This window comes from Moesziomyces antarcticus (genome assembly GCF_000747765.1).
Source record: "Moesziomyces antarcticus DNA, scaffold: scaffold_v10002, strain JCM 10317, whole genome shotgun sequence".
NCBI lineage: Eukaryota > Fungi > Basidiomycota > Ustilaginomycetes > Ustilaginales > Ustilaginaceae > Moesziomyces > Moesziomyces antarcticus.
Genome location: NW_014639008.1, coordinates 1,549,430 through 1,567,755, shown reverse-complemented (window position 1 = coordinate 1,567,755; position 18,326 = coordinate 1,549,430). Strand labels below are relative to the sequence as shown.

The window sequence follows — 18,326 nt, the reverse complement described above, 5'->3', positions numbered from 1 at the left end:
TTGTATATTGCAGTTCGGTGAGCTCAAGAAGAAGAAAAAGTCAAAGAAGAAGGTCGCCCTCGACCTCGACGCTTTCGAAAAGGAGATTGGCGAGGCAGACGACAATGCAGACGACGCAGACGCCCCCACCAACGACGCATACGCAGACGTAGACGACGAACAGCTCGGCGACAACCCCTTCGCACAGGACGCAGCAGACGACGCAGACGCTCCCGCCAAGGACTCCTCCATCGAGGCATGGCAGGGCACAGATCGCGACTACACCTACCAAGAACTCCTCGGCCGCGTATTCAACACCCTCCGCGCACAGAACCCCGCCCTCTCCGGAGACAAGAAGAAATTCACCATGGTCCCGCCCCAGGTCGCACGCGACGGCTCCAAAAAGACCGTCTTTGCCAACGTCGTCGACATCTGCAAGCGCATGCACCGTCAACCAGAGCACGTCATCCAGTTCCTCTTCGCCGAGTTGGGCACCATCGGCTCCGTCGACGGCGCACAGCGTCTCGTCATCCGCGGCCGCTTCCAGCCAAAGCAGATCGAAAACGTCCTCCGCAGATACATCACCGAATACGTCATCTGCAAGACCTGCAAGCGTCCAGAGACAAAGCTCACAAAGGAGAACCGCATCTTCTTTGTCACCTGCGAAAAGTGCGGCTCCCAGCGCTCCGTATCCGCCATCAAGAGCGGTTTCCAGGCACAGACCGGAAAGCGCTCCAAGATCAGGGCCGCCGCAGGTGCTTAAACCGGCCCCCATCGCGCCCCACACTCCACTCCATTCGCATGCGCTCCAGCCTCGACCTCGCATCCTCGACACTGTTATCTGTACTTGTTCCTCTTTCCCAACCCCAGCAATGACGGGCAAAATGCAAACATATGTCCCCCCAATCTCCCTTCTCCCTCGTTTGACTTTCATCAGCACAGACATGAGTGAGCGCGCATCGAATCCTCCCACACCACAAACGACAACCACCCGCGTGCAACTCAGGCCGCACACAGCCCAAGTATACAGTGCGTAGCACACATTTGCCGACGGAACAAATCGTGATGCTTTGAGATCGCAAGCGTTGTAAGCTCGGCATGACATTCAGCTCCCGCAACAGAAGGTGGACCAAGGTGGCTTGCTCATCATCACTTTCCTCTCGTGAATCGGATCCATGGATCACATCAATGTGAAGGCCCGTGCTCAGGTCATGAGCTCCGGATCGGGATGGTGTATGGTGTCGGTCACAACTCGAGTAGGAGCGTTTTCAGTCGGGCCTCATCAGTCGTGAGCATTTCCTGGACAAGCTTGAGATCAACGGCCGTTCCACATGTACGCTTGGTGGCACACATCGCGGTATGAAGCTGTCTCTAGGAGCGTGGCAGCTTTGCTGACAGCCTCTCTTCCTGTTCAACGCGAGTCGTTCTTAGAGCATGGTAGCAAATGGTTCCTCGAATGGCGCCTCCTCGATGCTTGCTACCCGCATGCCGGTCCCTCGCATATCTTTGACTCATCCATGACTTCTACCTTCCGCACTCATGGCTCCCATGAGACACGACTCGGTTGACAACAAAATCACAGAAAGCCGCAAGGTCCTTCTCCGTTCATTCACGACCATCGCACACAACAATCGTATTGGCCACTCCACGACCCTTGTGTGAACGAACACGAGCCAAACAAGTCCACATGAGCCATTGAAACCTCCCGCAAACAGTCGTGAACCATCCATATCGATAGGCTGAGAGGTTGCGTCAACCACATCGGCAGAATCGTGCCAGAAGCGGGGGGCTCCCCCGGCACATGCTTGGCGGCTGGTATGAACGCAGCGAGGGAGGCCAACGATGCTCCTGCTTCTTAATGATGAACGTGCAACGCACAAGTCACGTTTCCTGACATCTGATTATCTATGCACATCTTGAAGAATCGCGAACTGGCGTTATCAGCCCTGCGCCAGCCAAGCGACTTGGCTGCTTCCAAGCTGCTCGTCGACAGCCCATGTTTTGTGAGGAAGTGCGTGACTGTTCATGATCATTTACGACCATTGTCCAACGCTTGTCAATGACTCAGGACCGAATCACAACCGCTAACTTACTCCTTTTTTCAACCGAGATCGCGCGTAGTGGATTTTTGATTGATGCTTTCTCAATCAAAATCGGACCCCTCTCAATCAAGACTGTTTTGTGACTGACTGATCGTGATGACTGGGTTGCTTGTTCAGAAAGTGTACGTCTCAAGACCGAGTACCGAATGTGGATGGATTTGTGGAGGCTGCAAGATTCTGACCCATCCCTGCAGGTTCCGGCCCTGCCCGCCAAATCACCTGCTTGTGCTCATGATCAAAGTTGGTGATGTACTGCCATCATATCAACCGAAGGGGGAGCACAATTATCAAAGAAGGTGCATGTCTCTGGATCTTGAAACATGGACATGTCGGTCTTGTAAGCTGAATTCGAACAGATGCATGTTCTTGATCAAGTGGTGTGCAGCATACCGATCTAGGTTGTCGAACAAGAATCGGTCCGGGTCGGTTTCGGTCGAAAAAAGGAGTAAGTTATCTAAAGTTTGTTTGTGGTGCGAAGTAGCGTTCTGATTCGCATGATTTTGGATCATTGCAAGACAAGGTCCCAATTCATGATCGATGGCATCGAAACCGCAATCATATCCTAAAAAAACGCGAGCTGGCGAGGAGCAGCCACCCAGCAGCCACCCATGTGTGTGTGTGGGTGGCTGATGGGTGGCTGACCCTCGCCACCCCCCTCGTCTTTTTAGATTATGAATCTATGACACTTTAAACGTCCATATGTCGCGATCGAGCTCCTGAAATGAGGAAGAAGTCAATATTCATGAACCTGTTCAACGTAGAGAACCACGAGACATTCTGTGTACTTCAACAACGTCATGAGTGGGGAATGTACAGTACATGACCCAAACGAAATTAAGTGAGCCTTGAAGGAGACAAGCTACCGGAATCATACATGCAAACGGTAAAATTATGAAAAATCCCCGCAGGAAGGTCAATGAAATTACATCAATTGGTCATTTTCGACATCTGTCACTTTCGCGTCGTTTCTATAGGTTCCATGAATTTCATGATTGTGTTGCAAGCCTTCATGATAGCGCCTAGGCCGTGCTTGTGACGCGTAGTGCGCTGTTGAATTTCCCACTCAGCAAAGGGTGCCTGGTAATCAGTCATGAAGCTGAAAGTGTGTTCATGATTTACGATTTCAGCATGCACGTTGGGTCTCGTTATTTGACGTTGCACGAAAGTCCATCATATCCTAACAAATGGGGTGGGTGGCGACGAGCAGCCACCCATCAGCCACCCCGGGTGGCTGTTTGGCAGCAGCCACCCCACAGCCACCCACACACACTAGGGTGGCTGCTGGGTGGCTGATCCCGAGAAGCCACCAGGGGTGGCTGATGGGTGGCTGCTGGGTGGCTGCTCCTCGCCAGCTCGCATTTTTTTAGGATATGCATGTCACCGTACAACAACAAAAATCACGGATTAGGCATCGCAAATCGGAAATCTAAGCAAAGTTAACAGCTTGCATGCAATATTTTTGGGCGTTTCGTGATCCATAATTCAGGTTCCGATGACTATCATGAATAAAGAAAAGAGCAAGAAGAAATCCGTACATCCCCTCAGAACTGGATTTTTTTATGGGGAGTTGCCTGAACGGAGCCTGAAACCTCCACTGCATTAATGGTATCGAGCATGTCGTCTTAGGGTGCAACGATTAAAGAAATACCAGAAACCGCTTTACATTTTTGCATCCTAAAGCTCATGCGCTCCATCGTGAACGATGAATAATAGCAGGGTCAGGGGCCAATCACAGTCAAACGTGGGAAGAAATTCAAACGGGTAGTGGACATGCACAAATCAGGTCTACTTCATTATTTATGATTTGCTAGTCGTCATGAATTCCGAGACTTCAGTCTTGAAGCTAAACCTGGAGTCTAACTTTTTCCTAATTCTTGCGGTGATCCTCATTAACTTATAAAACCTGGGTTGAGAATTTGGCCAACTTTGAGTCATCACGGTTGTTGGTCGAGATAGTGGACATTTATGATTTCTGTCGAACAGTGAAGCCAGGTCAAGTCCACTACCGAACAGAGTTCATTCCAGTCCAGAGAGTCATATCCTAACAAGTGGGGTGGGTGGCGACGAGCAGCCACCCATCAGCCACCCCGGGTGGCTATTTGGGATCAGCCACCCAGCAGCCACCCGGGGGGGATGGCGAAAATCAGCCACCCAGCAGCCACCCACCCCGGGTGGCTTCTAATCATCAGCCACCCCTCAGCCACCCGGGGTGGCTGAGGGGTGGCTGCTCCTCGCCAGCTACCGTTTTGTTAGGATATGAGTGAGGTTTACGGCACGCAATGTGTCGATGTGGATGTCAATCAACTTGGAATTGCCAGAAGTAGTCGGCACTGAGCTCGACACCATTACGAAGTCCAGGACGGATCTTACGGGACGCAAATTGTCAATACATTTGTAGACCAAGTGATGTACGAGGTCAAACGATCGTCTATGGTTACACGCAACCAAATGCAGGGTCGCTCTATTTTGATTGCCTTTTAATTCGGCCTGTGGCACCAGGAGATGGGGTGGTGACTTCACGCGCAACAACGAGTTTTCAATGCAATCGTGGAACAGATCTTACGAACGCAGATCCAAGAAGCGGATTCGTGATTTATGTTATTCAAAATTCATTTGTGTGGACTCATGATTATGAGATGGTCACAATCTGTGTTTCAATCTCCATTCTTCGAAACAACTCCTTCTCCCACTCCGTCCACTCAGCTAGCAAGCCCAGCCTGCACAGCTGCAAATTCATCTCCCTTGACGGCCGAGTCTTGGGAAGTTCTGCTCTTTAGAGGACTGGAGCCTAAATCCTGGGAGGGCGTGCCGTTGCTGCGAGACAATCCTGTTGATTCCTTTGGACCAGAGGCACACACCGCTGATCCAATCGGTCTTTCGACTAACCATTCGCATGCCTCACCCGAGGTCCCTTAAGATCAGGGCCAGGACCAGCAGGCCTCTTTCCTGCAACAAAGCGACTCCGTTCTCATCAGCTGGATAGGTAAGCAGGGAGCGGAGATGGGTGGGAGGCCCTCCGAGTCATCTTCAACGAGGACAACAACCTCTTCGGCATCCTCGGCTTGTATCTTCTTGACAACCTGGAAGCATACAAGGCGATTTACGGTGACTAGGACAAGACATATCTGACGGCTGCGCTCAACATCTTTCAGGCTGGGGATCTGACCGTGATGCCAGATGATGTTGCCCATTTCATGGTCGATATGAAGGGACAGGCACTTGTTCTTTGCCAGGTCAATCCGGTGGAACCTGGAGACAGCAAGGTTTCACTCCTTGTTCCTTGTTTCTATCCAGGGGACGGATGCTCGGTGGCAAGCCGATGCTTAATCAACTACCAGGGCCAGTGGTCCATCGCTGACTGGTCGCTTGATGGGAACAATCAGGGAGATGCGCCCCTTTACGGACTGCCGGTCATGAACTCCTTCTGGTGCGGTTGCTTTTGGGAGCACAGGAACAAAGTGCCTTGATCTCACGCTTTGAGGACTGGGGCAAATACGCCTCGCACAACCCTTATCAAGGTGATGCAGACAGTACTCAGTAGTTGCAAACCAAAGGACAAATAGCGTTGCGGTCACATTTTCGCGCAAGCCTCCGCTTTCCTAAAAAATATGATTTTTCAATTTTGGTGTCATGTGTCCATGGCCATTGAACTGGATCAAATCACGAAAAATGAACCCTGAAACATTGCAACATGAGCCGGACGCGCCAGACACATATCACTGGAACAAGAATTGAGCTTCAACTTCCAATTGGCCGCTCACTCGCACGCACTGCCACTTGACCCCTCCCCTAACCACTGCCCATGCTTCTTGACTGCTTGACTCCATCGTCACTATCGCCGTCGCCATCGCCACGGCCATCGAACCATCTCGCATTTCACAAACCAGCGTGTCAGTCTGTGTTTGTGTCTTCAAGACTCGATCGCATGCGTGCCGCCCCATCGGCCTCCGTCACTGCGCCCACCCCAGCCGCGCCCCGGCATCTTTGCGCAAAGTCGTGACAAGCTCGAGGCGCCTTCACAGCCAGCACGCTGTCGTTATGGATCGCCAGTTCCGGAAACATGGATGCCATCCAGGTCTCACAAGACTCATGACTTGCCTCAAATTAAAGCATCATTCAGCATGTACGGACCGAGAAACTTGCACTTCGAGCGAGTCACAGACGTCCTATAAGCCCAAGAAACGGATCAACTCGAAACGTATCAGATCTCGAAGATGACAATGCAGTACGCCAAATACTGCAACAACAGCATCGTCAGTCACGTCGAAGCAATGGTTTGAGGAATCTGCGACCCAGAGGCAGGCGGGGGACACCTTGTCTATGCCATCACGTTCTTTTGACCGACATCTACCCCGGAGATTGACAGCGCTCAACAGTATTGCCAAAATCGTGACGGATTGCACATCAAAGTTCAGTCGTGCTCAGACAGTGGATTGATCTGGGTGCCACACGGATACTAATGCGTCATTCTAGCCTTTGACCAGGTTTGGGTGAGCAAGCAAACACCGCAGGAACTTGTACCGTTGGGCGGTGTCCACCCAATTAACGCTAACCATTCAATCAAAAGACCAAGACCTGCAACATTGCTCCGGTTCCAAAGTTGATTGCTGCACAGCAATGGACCTCTGAACAACTCAATGGTACAGCTTGTCAACTTTACGCACTACAACCTAGACAACATTACATGCATCACAGGCGTCAAATTCCTGCACAACGTAATGCACCAAGGCAAAGAAGGTCGAGAATCGTCAGGGACGTGTGCGCCCGGATTACGATCCTGACAACCCCAGTACGGCCGCCAACTCGCCATGGTGATCGTTCAAGTCATTCTGTTCCGGTTCTGTCCGTTCCCCTTCCGTTCCCTCCCCCCTTTGCCTACTCACCTCTGGGCTCAGAGTTGTCTTAGGACTCTCACTGACCCAATTTGTCCCACTCCGTAGTTTGTAACGCACCACCACTTCGCAATCTCACTCGTATCGCTCAACGCTTTGAAGTTTCGTGGTTTGCCTTCGTCGTTGGACGGCATATAACCCGGCGAACGGAAGGAAGGAGCACCTGCTGACGGCGACTCGGCCCAGCCTTTACTCTAAGATCTGAATTTACAGTTGAAGCTCCATGAGCTCGCGGTAGCGGCCTCCGCGGGCGATGAGGTCCGTGTGCGTGCCCGACTCGCGGATCCTGCCATCCTCAACGACAAAGATCCAGTCGCACTTCCGGAGGCTGCTGAGCCGGTGTGCGATGGTGACCGTGGTGCGATTCAGGGCGGCGCGGTCGAGAGCGCGCTGGACCTGGATCTCGGACTCGGCGTCTAAAGCGGAGGTGGCTTCGTCGAGAAGGAGGATCTTGGGGTTGCGGAGAAGCGCCCTTGCGATGCAGAGACGCTGTTTCTGACCTCCCGAGAGCTGCGAGCCCTTGAAGCCGATCTCGGTGTCGAAGCCGTTGGGCAGGCCGCGAACAAAGTCGAGGATGTAGGCATCCTCGCACGCCTTCTCCAAGTCCGCCTGCGTGACCGACTCGGGCTCGATTGAGCCGAGCGACAGGTTCCATCGAATGGTGCCCTCGTACAGGATCGGGTCCTGTGAGACGTACGCCATCTCCTGGCGCAGCATGTCGATGGGCACCTGTCGCACGTCGACACCGCCAAACTCGATGCTTCCTTGGCACGGATCGTAGAAGCGCTGTAGCAGCGCGAGGATCGAGCTCTTGCCCGAGCCAGAGGTGCCGCAGAAGGCGACGCTCTTGCCCGCTGGAATGGTGATGCTGAGCTCCTTGAGTGCTGGGTGATTGGGTCGCTGCGGGTAGCGAAGCTCGATATCGCGCAACACGACATCTTGCGCCGCGTAGCTGCCGTCCTCCACCTTGGCGCGCAACGACGGGTCGAGCGGCGGCAGGCCGTTGGTGTCTGCGACGAGCGGCTTGCGATTGATCCAGCCCGAGACGGTCTTGAACGAGTTGGTCGCGCGGCCATAGTCCGGCACAAAAGTGAATAGCCGTCCGGCGGAGAAGGCAGCGATGATGACGGCCTCGAACGAGGCATAGAGCGCCGTGATGTCGACTTCACGCCTACTGAGCAGCGTTCCGCCCCAGTAGAAGACGAGGGCAGACAGAAGCAGCACCATTGCCTGCGAGACAGCGAAGCCACCCGCTCCGAAGATGAGGTAGCGCGTGCGCTTTGGATCGGCCCGAGCGCGCTCGTCGAACACCCTCATCGTCTCCGCCTCTCGACCGAGCGCAGCTACCGTCTTGATTGCATCGACATTCTCCGAGACGTAGGACGCAGCGCGGTCGGCTGGCTTTTGCGCCACCGACTCGTACTTTTCGAGCATGGCAATGTTGAGCCAGCCCGACATGAAGAGGACAAAGATGGGAGCGAGGCAGACCACCGATGTCTTCCAGGAGAGCACCAGACCGAGGATGACCGAGCCCACGAGGTTGATGCTGCTGACGACGACCTGGGCGAGGACGAGACCCGTGGCGGCGCCGACATTGGCAGGATGGCTGGACACAGCAGCACTCATGGCACCGCTCGCATGCTCCTCGGCGTCGAAGAATCCGATCTCCTGTCGGATCAACGAGGAGAAGCCCTCCTTTTTGAGCTTGCGCATTACGTGCTCCGATGCGGTCTCGAGGAAGAAGCTGCCGATCATGACAATGACGAGATCCGCGAGCGCCAGAATGAGGAACCACAGTGCCCACCGGTTGGTCTCGCTGCGCAGTCGCTGGTTGTCGTTCTCGATGGAAAGCGAGTTGACCGCGCCACCAGTGAGCCAGCCAGCGATGGGGAAGCTGGCACCAGTTGCAACGGATCCCAAAAGGCCGATGGAGAACCAAAATTTCTGATCGTTGAGATACCTGAGGAACGTCTTGCGAAGGCGACGCTTCTCATCCTTCTGTGCCATCTTGCTATGATGCTCGCCGTCACCGTGACTGGTGAGGCTCTTTGCGTCGTCCGCCTTGGCCGTGCCCAGCTCAGTCCCAGCTGCAACAGGGGCCTGTGCTCGGTCAGCCTCTTTGGTCGTAGGAGCCGATTCGGGCGCATGCTCATGCTGCGCCAAGGCGATGCCGGTACGGCCGGAAAAGGCTCGATAGGGGTTGTCTGATGCACGGCTGCTGCGATGTCTGCTGAGTGGGAGGGGTCGGGAGGCGAGATCCAGCGGCTCGTCTGGCACGACGGAAGCCGAACGCTCCGTCGATGCTCCGTCGACCTTGGTCCTTGTGCCGTCGGTCATGCCAGACATGAAGATGGAAAGAGGGTGATCCGGCACGTCGAGCATTTCGCCCGCCGCGCTGTCGTCGCTGACTGCCACCGATGCATCGCTCGACGACGAGTCCGACGACTTTGGATCGCTCGGAGCGTCCTTGCTGCCGGTCTTTGCGTCAGCGCTGGCATCTGCACTGTCGCCCTCGTATTCTGCAAGGTGCCTCTGCTGCATGACCATGCTGCGGTAAAGTCCCGTGTGACCCGCGGTGTTCTTCTTCTCCATCAACGAATTGTGATCGCCCTGCTCTACGATGCGGCCATTCTTGAGGACGACGATCTTGTCGGCATGTTCGATGGTGCTGAGACGATGGGCGATGAGGATGGTGGTCATGCCGCGCTCCTCCTGCTCCTTCTGGAGGGCGAGCTTGATCTTGCTCTCGGTGTCCGAGTCGAGTGCCGAGGTACCTTCGTCGAGACACAGGAGACGGGGCTCGCGCACGAGGGCGCGGGCGATGGCGACTCGCTGACGCTGACCACCCGAAAGGAGACCGGTGCGGCCGCCCGAGATGGGCGTATCCATGCCTTGGGGCAGCTTGGAGACGAAGTGCCAGGCTTCCGCCTTCTGCAGCGCAAGCCTGACTTTGTCGCGAATGGCGGCGGTGCGGTCCGGGTCGTATCCGGCGGCCTGCGGATCTCCATCGACGTCTGGAAGGTACTCCCACTCTGTGCCGGTGAGACCGGTCGCTACATTCTCAAAGACGGAAGCGGTGAAGAGCTGCGGATGCTGCTGTACGATGGCGATCTGCGATCGAAGCCAACGCGTGTTGAGCTCACGCACATCGTGGCCGGCGAAGAGGACGTTGCCCGAGCCGGTGATCCTCCCTTTGCCTGCATCGGCAGCAGGATCGATCTGCTCGACATCCTTTTCGTCGATGCTAGCACTTTTCGGCTTTGACTTTCGGAAGAGCGACTTGGAGGTCGGCTTTTTTTCGTCGTTGGCGTCAGCTTTGGCGGCGTCGCTCTGCTGTGCGGCCTTGGCGTCTTCGTCGTCGTGCGGATGTGGGATGTTGGCGGTCTCTGGGTCGTACTCTCGAAGGAGAAGGCTGGTGATGGTGGACTTGCCCGAGCCGGATGGGCCGACGAGGGCCGTCACCTTTCCGGGCTCGAAGAGGACCGAGACGTCCTTGAGGCTGGCGACGTTGGGGCGGGAAGGGTAGGAGAAGGTGACGTTGTGGAGCTCGAAGCTGGGCGACCAATGCTTGTCATCCGAAGCGGGCACTGCGCCCTGTTCGTTGCGAATGTCGATCTTTGGCACCCTCTCGATGGCCCTGCGCACCTGCTTGATGGCGGTCCAAGCGTCAAAGATGCCTGCGATGTGGGGCACGATGTTGGCGAGGGAGAAGAGTGAGTTGAGGTAGTTCCAGAAGGTGGTGAGGAGGTCGCCGACGAGCAGCTTGCCCTCGGCGATGTTGATGGATCCCCACCAGAAAGCGAGCGAGTAGGTGCAGTTGAGCATAAAGTAGACGGCGCTGGTCTCGAGGCCGCGGATGGCGGACTTGCGCATGCCGAGTTTCTCGAGCGGCTTGAGCATGGCCCTGTCGAAGCGCTTGAGCAGCTGGGACTCCATGCCAAAGGACTGTACGACGCGGACGGAGCCGAGCACCTGTTCGAGGAAGGTGGAGGAGCGGCCTTCGATGCGGAGAGCAGGGGCGCCTACGATCTCGGTGGCCTTGCCGAGGACGGAGAAGATGATCATGGTGAGCGGGAGGAGGGCAAAGAGGACGCCAGCGATTCTGGGCGCCTTGATGAAACCGATGATGGCCGATACGACGAGCGTGGCGCCGGACCAGGAAGCGTAGGCGAGCTTTTCGCCGAAGCCGGCGCGGATGACGGCGATGTCCTTGGAAGCGCGGTTTGCGATCTCTCCTGCGCCGTGGAGGTCAAAGTGGGAAGCGTCCTGAGCGAGGACGGAGGCGACGTAGGTGTGACGAAGGCGCTGTGTGAGGTCGTGGGATGCGGTGGTGAAGCAGGCGAGGAAGAGCCAAGCGAGGAGGAACTCGCCAATGCCGACGATGGTGACGACCCAGCCGATGTAAGAGGAAGCATCGCGGATGTCTTGCGGGCTGGCTGCGCCTGGGGTGACCCTGTTGGTGTAGATACCGTAGAGGAGGTCGAGGGCGGGCATGCCGCATCCTGCCAAGAGGGCGGCTGCAAAGCCGACGACGTAGAGCACACCAGGATGGCGCGCAAATGCCGATGGCGAGGTGAAGGGAGATGGAACGGCGGGGCAGAAGGAGAAGAGGTAGAAGAAGGTGGGCAGACGAGTTCTGTGCGCCTCGAAGGGGAGTCGTGCTGTGCCGCGAGGGGCCTGTGCTGGTGGCTGGGCGTGCATGGTTGTGGAGGTCTATAGGGTTGAAGTCGGCATCACAGGAAAGCGGGGAGCAGGCTCGTGCTACTCTATGGCAGCGCCCTCGGAGACGGGGAAGTGGGGGTGAGGATGAGGGGAGTGGAGAGAAGAGGGCGAGCGCGGATGATGGAGGAACAATATAAAGGCTTGGCGCGGGTGTTGCACTGAGCCAAGCGTCGTACAAACCTCCTCTTCCGACTTTGCGCGAGCCGCCGTCCATCGGATCCTCGGCTCGCGCTGTGGGGTCAGCACATCAGGCACGTCGTACAAAGCAGTGGCCTGCACGCCACCCGGGCCAGACAGTCGTCTATCGGCAACGTGGTCCTGCCATTGTTCCCCCTGACCTCGTTCGAGTCTCGACGCCATCTCGATTCACCACCCAAAAGTGCGGCCCGAGCTGAGAGATATTAGCCGCCTTTTTCGCCAAATTGGCCGATTTGGTGCAGCGGCTCTCTCGACTCTCTCGGCTCGCTGCTGAGTTACCCGACGGGAAGACGGAATCGGATTTTTCGGAAAAAATTGGTCGCAAACGTCAAAAATTGCCTCAGCAGTGCATTTTTCGCAATTTCGCAATTTTGCACAGCCGCGCTAAACGAGACGCGCGATTCGCACAGCGCGACACGCGTTCAATGCGGCTTGGCACAGTCACGACACGCTGCTGGGTGGCAGAGACGAACGGGCAAAAGCGATTCGCGCATTTTTATGCGATGTTTGGCGTGGGAGCATGCCAAGCAACGCAACACCGCGCTGTCGTGACTCGAGAACAAAAGAGACCTCCGCGGTGCTGAGCAATTCGTCAAGGCTACAGGGGAGCGAGTCCGATCCAGTCGCCCGAGGGGTTGCGGCTGAGCACCGTGTAGAGACTCTGCAGCAGCGGCGTACCTGCCACGGCGGGCACAAACGGATTGGTGGTGCCTACCAGCAGACTCAGGCAGCCCAGCATGCTGGCGTCGTTGCTGCGCATCAGGATGTCCGAGTCGTCCACATCCACCTGCGTTCCGTCCGGAAGCACCAGCTGCACGCCCAGCTTCGTATCGCACGCCATCGAGTAGACAATCGGCTCGTCCTTAGACCTCTGCACCTTCAAGCCCGCCCGATTCATGATCGCATCCATCCTCGACGCAGGCAGCATGGAAACCGACGAGCCCGTGTCGAGCAGCAGGTTGATCGCATCCGCCTTGTCCGCACCCTTGGCCGTGATGCTGCTGCCTTCGAGCTGCCAGCCCTCATCGCCCTGGACCGTGTACCGCTTCAGCTTGGGGTATTTGACGTAGTTGTAGCCGCCCACTTCCAGCGTGGGCGTCCCACCCAGATCGAGTGCAATCGTCTCCTGGAATCGTCGCCTCTCCTTGGCCAGGCTGTCCAACACGGGCGCTGGATCGGCATCTGCCTTGCGACCCAGACCCAGCAGTCCGTCGTGCTCCAGCTTGCCGTCGCGTTCGAAAGTCTTGTTGGCTCCACCCACCGTGGCATCGATCTTGATCCTGCCCAGATGCACCACATCGCTATACAGCGTCAGATCCATCTCGCCATCTCCGTATGCCTCGTGGTCCTTGCGTCCTGCTCGACTGGTGGTGGACGCTGCCGGGTCGTACTTGCGCTTGGTCGATGCGCCCGGACAGTCGGCATCCGTGCACGAAGCCAGCACGGCCCAGGTGAGCATCGATCCTGTGTCCGCAGTGAGGTTGAACAGCTGCGTCGGCGTGCCCATCCCTACCTCGGCATTGTAAGTCACGCCCAGCATCTTGGGATACCCTCCAACCGCGTGGAGAGGCAGCATCGTGCCGCGCTTGCGCACCACCGCAATCGCGGAAGCATTGTTCGCGGCAGCATCGCTCGGGCTGGCTAACTTGAAGTCCTCAAAAAGCACCCTGCCTCTGCCGACCGGCTTGGCAGAGCTGGACTTCCAATTGGCATAGCGCGCCACCGTATGCTCGTAGCCAAGCTTGATGTCGCTGACGCTGACCCCGCTTTTACCTCGCAACGCGCTCGGTGCTGCGCCGACACACCACGCGGTGGCCAGCAGCAGTGGGAGCGCACTCAACACCTTGGTGCTGAGCATCTTGAAGTCCTGTATGCGGTTGGAGGATCTACCTGAGAGGAAACCGCTCATCTATATACTCGCGAGGTCCGACGACACGGGGTGATGGACGTGGGCAGAGGACCCTTTCCCCTGCGTCAAAACTGATCCTGCCCGAAGTCCACCTCGCTTCATTAACAAGTTTCCACTATGGACTGCATGACAGCCAATCGACAACCGTCTTTCTCTTTGTTATCGTGCGTGGGGGCTTCAAATGCAGGTATGCAGGTCGCCACCGACCATCCACCCACATGAAGTGGACGCGACCTCCCGACCCACACGCGCCCCGGCATCACATTTGTGTCGACCCGTGATCTCATGAGAATGCCACACCGACGATCTCCACAATGCATCTACAGCTCGGATTTCGGGTCAAAGCTTCCTGGCAGCCTTTCATTCGTGTGTGGCTGGAAGTGTACGCGATGAGGATGGTTGCATCACAGCGACGCCAGCTGGTCTCTGGCGCACTTTGATCTTCTTTTCCTTCCACCCTCTGTGGCGCCAATCATTGACCACAACGTCGTCGCCTTCTTTGAGTTCGAGCGCGTGCGTAAATTCGAGCTCGTGTGCGCTGCACGATCGGGATCAAAGCAACTTTGGTCAGCACTTGCTCCCCGATTTGGACGAATGGACCTGTGCTTTCGCGAAACTTACAGAACGACCATGACGTCGTGGCATGCCTCGAGGCGCGAGAGTGCGGCGAGGGCTCGCATGGCCTTGTCGCGGAACTCCTGCATGCACGCAGCGCTCTCGTCTGGGATGGGCCGGTCAACGATGGCATCGGCGCTGGCGTGGTCAAAGAATCCGGGCGTGGCGCGCGAATCATCCTCGCTGCGGTAGACAGCATCGTGGTGCGGGCGAGCGGAGCAGAGCGATTCGGCACCAAGCTCCAGAGGTGCAGAAAGAGGATGGTACAGCGCCTGCTGGTGCGCCGCAACGCCCGAAAGCAACACCAAGCTCGGCGTTGGTTCGTGCGAAGTCTTGGCCAGCATCACCTGGTGACCGGGACAGTGCCGTTGAACAGAACAAATTTCAGAACACAGCACGCGTACAACTGGCATCCTGAGGCGGGGTCCAACTCACACCCTCGACAGAAGCGATAAAGAGGCTACCGTCTCCAAATCAATCCTGAGCTCGTTCGAACGGGCCCACCTTGGTCTCCTTGACACGGTCGCCATGTGCAGCTTTTGCCTTGACCTGGTTCGTCTCGGTAATCGTGCGATCCTTGAGGAAGCTCGACGGGAACGACTCGTTGCCCTTTTCGTCCCTTTTGGCGCCCCTATTGGCTGCCTCGTCACCGCCTCCGATCCAGTCGAGCGCGCCTGCACCGACAAACACGGGGATCGAGGCGAGAAAGTCGAGCAGATTGCCGTAATGATCGAAATGCGCGTGCGAGAGAATGATGCCCGTCAGCCCGATCTCGTCGATCGTCGCCACGCCAAACTTCTTGAGAAGCACATTCTTGAGCTGGCCATGGTCGTTGAGTTTGGGCACCAGGAGCTTGACCGAGCCGCTCGAGAAGATGGCGGGAAGAATGTCATAGTTCTATCCTCCGCCGGCCTTGTCAGTATCTGGCTTCCGTCGAGCAAGAGCAGGGTGGACTTACATTGCACGCGCCTAGATCCCAGCGCCACTTGGCTGGCTTGCCTTCTTCTTTCGCCGTTCCAGACTTTGGTCCCACACATCATCCGCCCATGCTTGACGATAGCTGTGAACGGTGCCGAGATGGAAAACCGCCACCTTGACTTGCGCATCATTGCTTACCTGGGCTGGGTGGAAGGGTAGCTGGCTCGGGTCGATGCGCGCCGAGGCCGGGATGTGTTTGGTACCCGTCGAAGGGTCCACGGCAACGCACGTAACGAAGCACATCGTCTTTGTTGCGGATAGCCAATGTCGGAAGAGCAAGATGTGATGGTGGGAAGGCGAGCCTGTGCGCCGCGCCGTCGGACGAAAGCTAGGAGACCAGTGCTGACGCATGGAGGTACGAGCTGTTGTCCTGAACCACAGCAACGCCGACCCGGATTGCCGGGCCGCCATGCATCTTTAATGCCGCGGCCAAGACAAAGAGAAAATGACGCACCCGACGCAGGAACAATGGGGACCCCAGCTCGTGTCGAAAATCGCCGCCTCCGCTGCACGCGTGCGTCGCTCCCTGCTTCATCCTCACACCTCCTGGCTCTCCTCCTCGCACAGCGACCATCGTGCCCGGTTGCAATCGATTTCGAGATGGGCTCCACGCAATACGACCGGCTCAGAGTGTCATCCAGTAGCACGATTGAATGAGAAGATCTGACTTGCCTGTCGCGCCGAGCTTATTACGACAATGACAAAGGGGTGGAAGAACTTTAAAGGGGCCGCCGCGCCGTCTTCCTGAAAGCCAAAAGCGCAGAGGAATAGGACATGGAAGCAAGGGCGGACATTATCTCATTCCATGCTCATACGCGAACAAGCGACAAAGGACGAATCAAGAGAGGTCGTCGCTGAGTGAATAGGTGCGTTGCACCCGGTGAACTCCACTCTCGACTTGGCTTATGATTGCCGTCGGTGATGATGCGCTTACTGCGGCTTTTCCTTGTTCGCGCCTACATCGACGGTTTCTGCATCAGCGGACGAGTCGCTGATTCTTCCAGGCGAAGTCGAAGCGGACGCCTCTGGGTCCTCCATGACCTCGAAGAGGCCGATCTTTGCAGCCTCCTGCTCGATCTCCGCAGGTTCGAGTTTGGGCATCTGCTTCGCGATGCGGTAAGCGGGCTTGCCCTCGATGTGCGCCTTTGCAAAGATAAGATCCATCTCTTCGAGCCTTCGTCCGGCGGTTTCGGGGTAGAAGAAGAAGATGATCGGGATCCAGAGGAAGTTGACGAGCGCAAAGAAGAGGTACGCACCCCATCGCGTCGAAGAGATGAACAAGGGGGTGAACATCACCACTGCGAAGTTGCTAATCCAGTTTGTGCATGTAGACACGGAGACGGCAGCGGTTCGTGTGCGCAGCGGGTTGATCTCTGGACTGTACAGCCAAGGAAGCGGTAGGATGGTCCACGCAAACATGGCGATGAAGAGGTACAGACCCACCGCGGCTCCCTTGGCGTTGCTGACGGTTTCGGGAGCGGCAAGACACGCCATGGTGATGATGAATGCGCAGCCCTGTCCGAAAGCTCCGATCATGAACAGATTGCGACGGCCCACCCTCTCCACGAGGAAGAACGACGGGAGCGTAAAGATGACGTATACCGTCGCAAAAACTCCGCCCATGACCAAGGAAAGCCGCCTCGATTGTCGCAACGACGTTTCAAAAAGCACCGTACTATAATATATGCTTGCGTTGCAACCGGTGAATTGCTGTCCGGGGCGAATCGTCGTCGTTGTCAGCGTTTTGATACGATGTCGTATGATGGAATGAGGAGGAGGAGCGTTTGCCGCGACTTTTGGCGCGAGTTTCTCTGTCTCGGCCGAAATACTCCGGGTAACTATCCGCTCCTCCTCGTCCTTCTGCATCTGGACATGCAGCAGATGCATTCCGTGCAACTCACCTGGAAGAATTGGGTCGAAGAACCGATGAGCATGCGTCGGAAGTGCTGGGTTTTGCCGTTGGTGAAAAGATCGGCCAGTCCGCCCTGTTTGCCGGTCTTTTCGATGGCGTCGCGAATGATGCGTGCCTCGAGCTCGATCTCCTCCTTGTTGGCGGTCTCACCCTCGAGGGCGAAGAGGACTTGCTTTGCTTCGTCGTCCCTGCCACGGGCGATGAGCCATCGGGGGGACTCGGGGAGGTTGAATGCGCCCACGAAGAGCATAGCCGCAAAGACGATCTGGAATGCGATCGGGAAGCGCCACTGCACGCTGCTGGGCACGTACGACAGCCCGAAATCGAGCCAGTACGCCACGAACGTTCCTGTTGCCAACCAAAGTCGATCAAGAGGAACGAGGAGGAGAAGGGTTCAGCATGCGTGTCAAATTGCGCGAACAATGGGTCCACGTGGAGAATTGTCCGTGCGCGCTTGGACCGCATATGAAAAAAGGGTCACTTACCGCATGCAATCACCGCGCCTTCCAAGTTAACCAGAAGGCCTCGATTCTTGGCCTTGGACATCTCGGATTGCCATACTGGGATGGTAGCCGTGTTCATTCCGTTTCCGAGTCCTGAGATGACACGTCCGACGACGAATTGGCCGAGCGCCCAGTGACCCTTGAATGGCGTCACCGAGATGACCGTTCCGATGATCATCAGGACAGCACCTACGAGCATCAGAGGTCGTCGACCGATCCTCTCTCCTCGAAGCAGAGTGAAAACAGCGCCGAAAAAGCATCCAAGCTCGTAGCAGCTGGTGACTGCACCTTGTATCACGGTAGCACGGTGAGAGGTGCCCGCAGTCGCAGGGAATTCTTCGTTGAATTTGACACCCGTGATGATACCCGACATGAGCCCTTGGTCGTATCCAAAGAGGCTGAATCCGATCACAGAGGTCGCGGTGATGGCCCAGCGTAGCCGCCGGCCACTCAGGCCCATGGTATTGGTGCGCGATGCGATTTTCGACATGCTGACAGGATGAAATATGGGGGCCC

At 56.6% G+C, this 18,326-nt stretch overlaps 3 protein-coding genes across 3 annotated transcripts in view; 1 reads left to right on the top strand and 2 right to left on the bottom strand.

Moving 5' to 3' along the window:
- Positions 1-742, top strand: part of PAN0_002d1450 (eukaryotic translation initiation factor 2 beta) — a gene marked incomplete at both ends in the record, with an annotated part of 1,047 nt that extends 305 nt beyond the window's left edge. Inside the window, one exon of the mRNA XM_014803615.1 lies at positions 14-742. Within this exon, the coding sequence (XP_014659101.1) occupies positions 14-742 (729 nt within the window). The remainder of the gene's footprint in view (positions 1-13) is intronic.
- A 6,438-nt stretch (positions 743-7,180) lies between these two features.
- On the bottom strand, positions 7,181-11,674 carry PAN0_002c1449 (multidrug resistance protein 1-like; the record flags this gene model as incomplete). The annotated part of the gene is made up of 1 exon (XM_014803614.1): positions 7,181-11,674. The coding sequence occupies one exon, from the start codon at positions 11,672-11,674 to the stop codon at positions 7,181-7,183; it is 4,494 nt and encodes a 1,497-aa protein (XP_014659100.1).
- An 817-nt stretch (positions 11,675-12,491) lies between these two features.
- PAN0_002c1448 (sugar transporter) lies at positions 12,492-18,300 on the bottom strand (the record flags this gene model as incomplete). The annotated part of the gene is made up of 9 exons (XM_014803613.1): positions 12,492-13,760; positions 14,238-14,340; positions 14,424-14,764; positions 14,922-15,314; positions 15,376-15,422; positions 15,534-15,697; positions 16,330-17,105; positions 17,297-17,655; positions 17,793-18,300. The coding sequence occupies 9 exons, from the start codon at positions 18,298-18,300 to the stop codon at positions 12,492-12,494; spliced, it is 3,960 nt and encodes a 1,319-aa protein (XP_014659099.1).
- Positions 18,301-18,326: the final 26 nt, after the last annotated feature.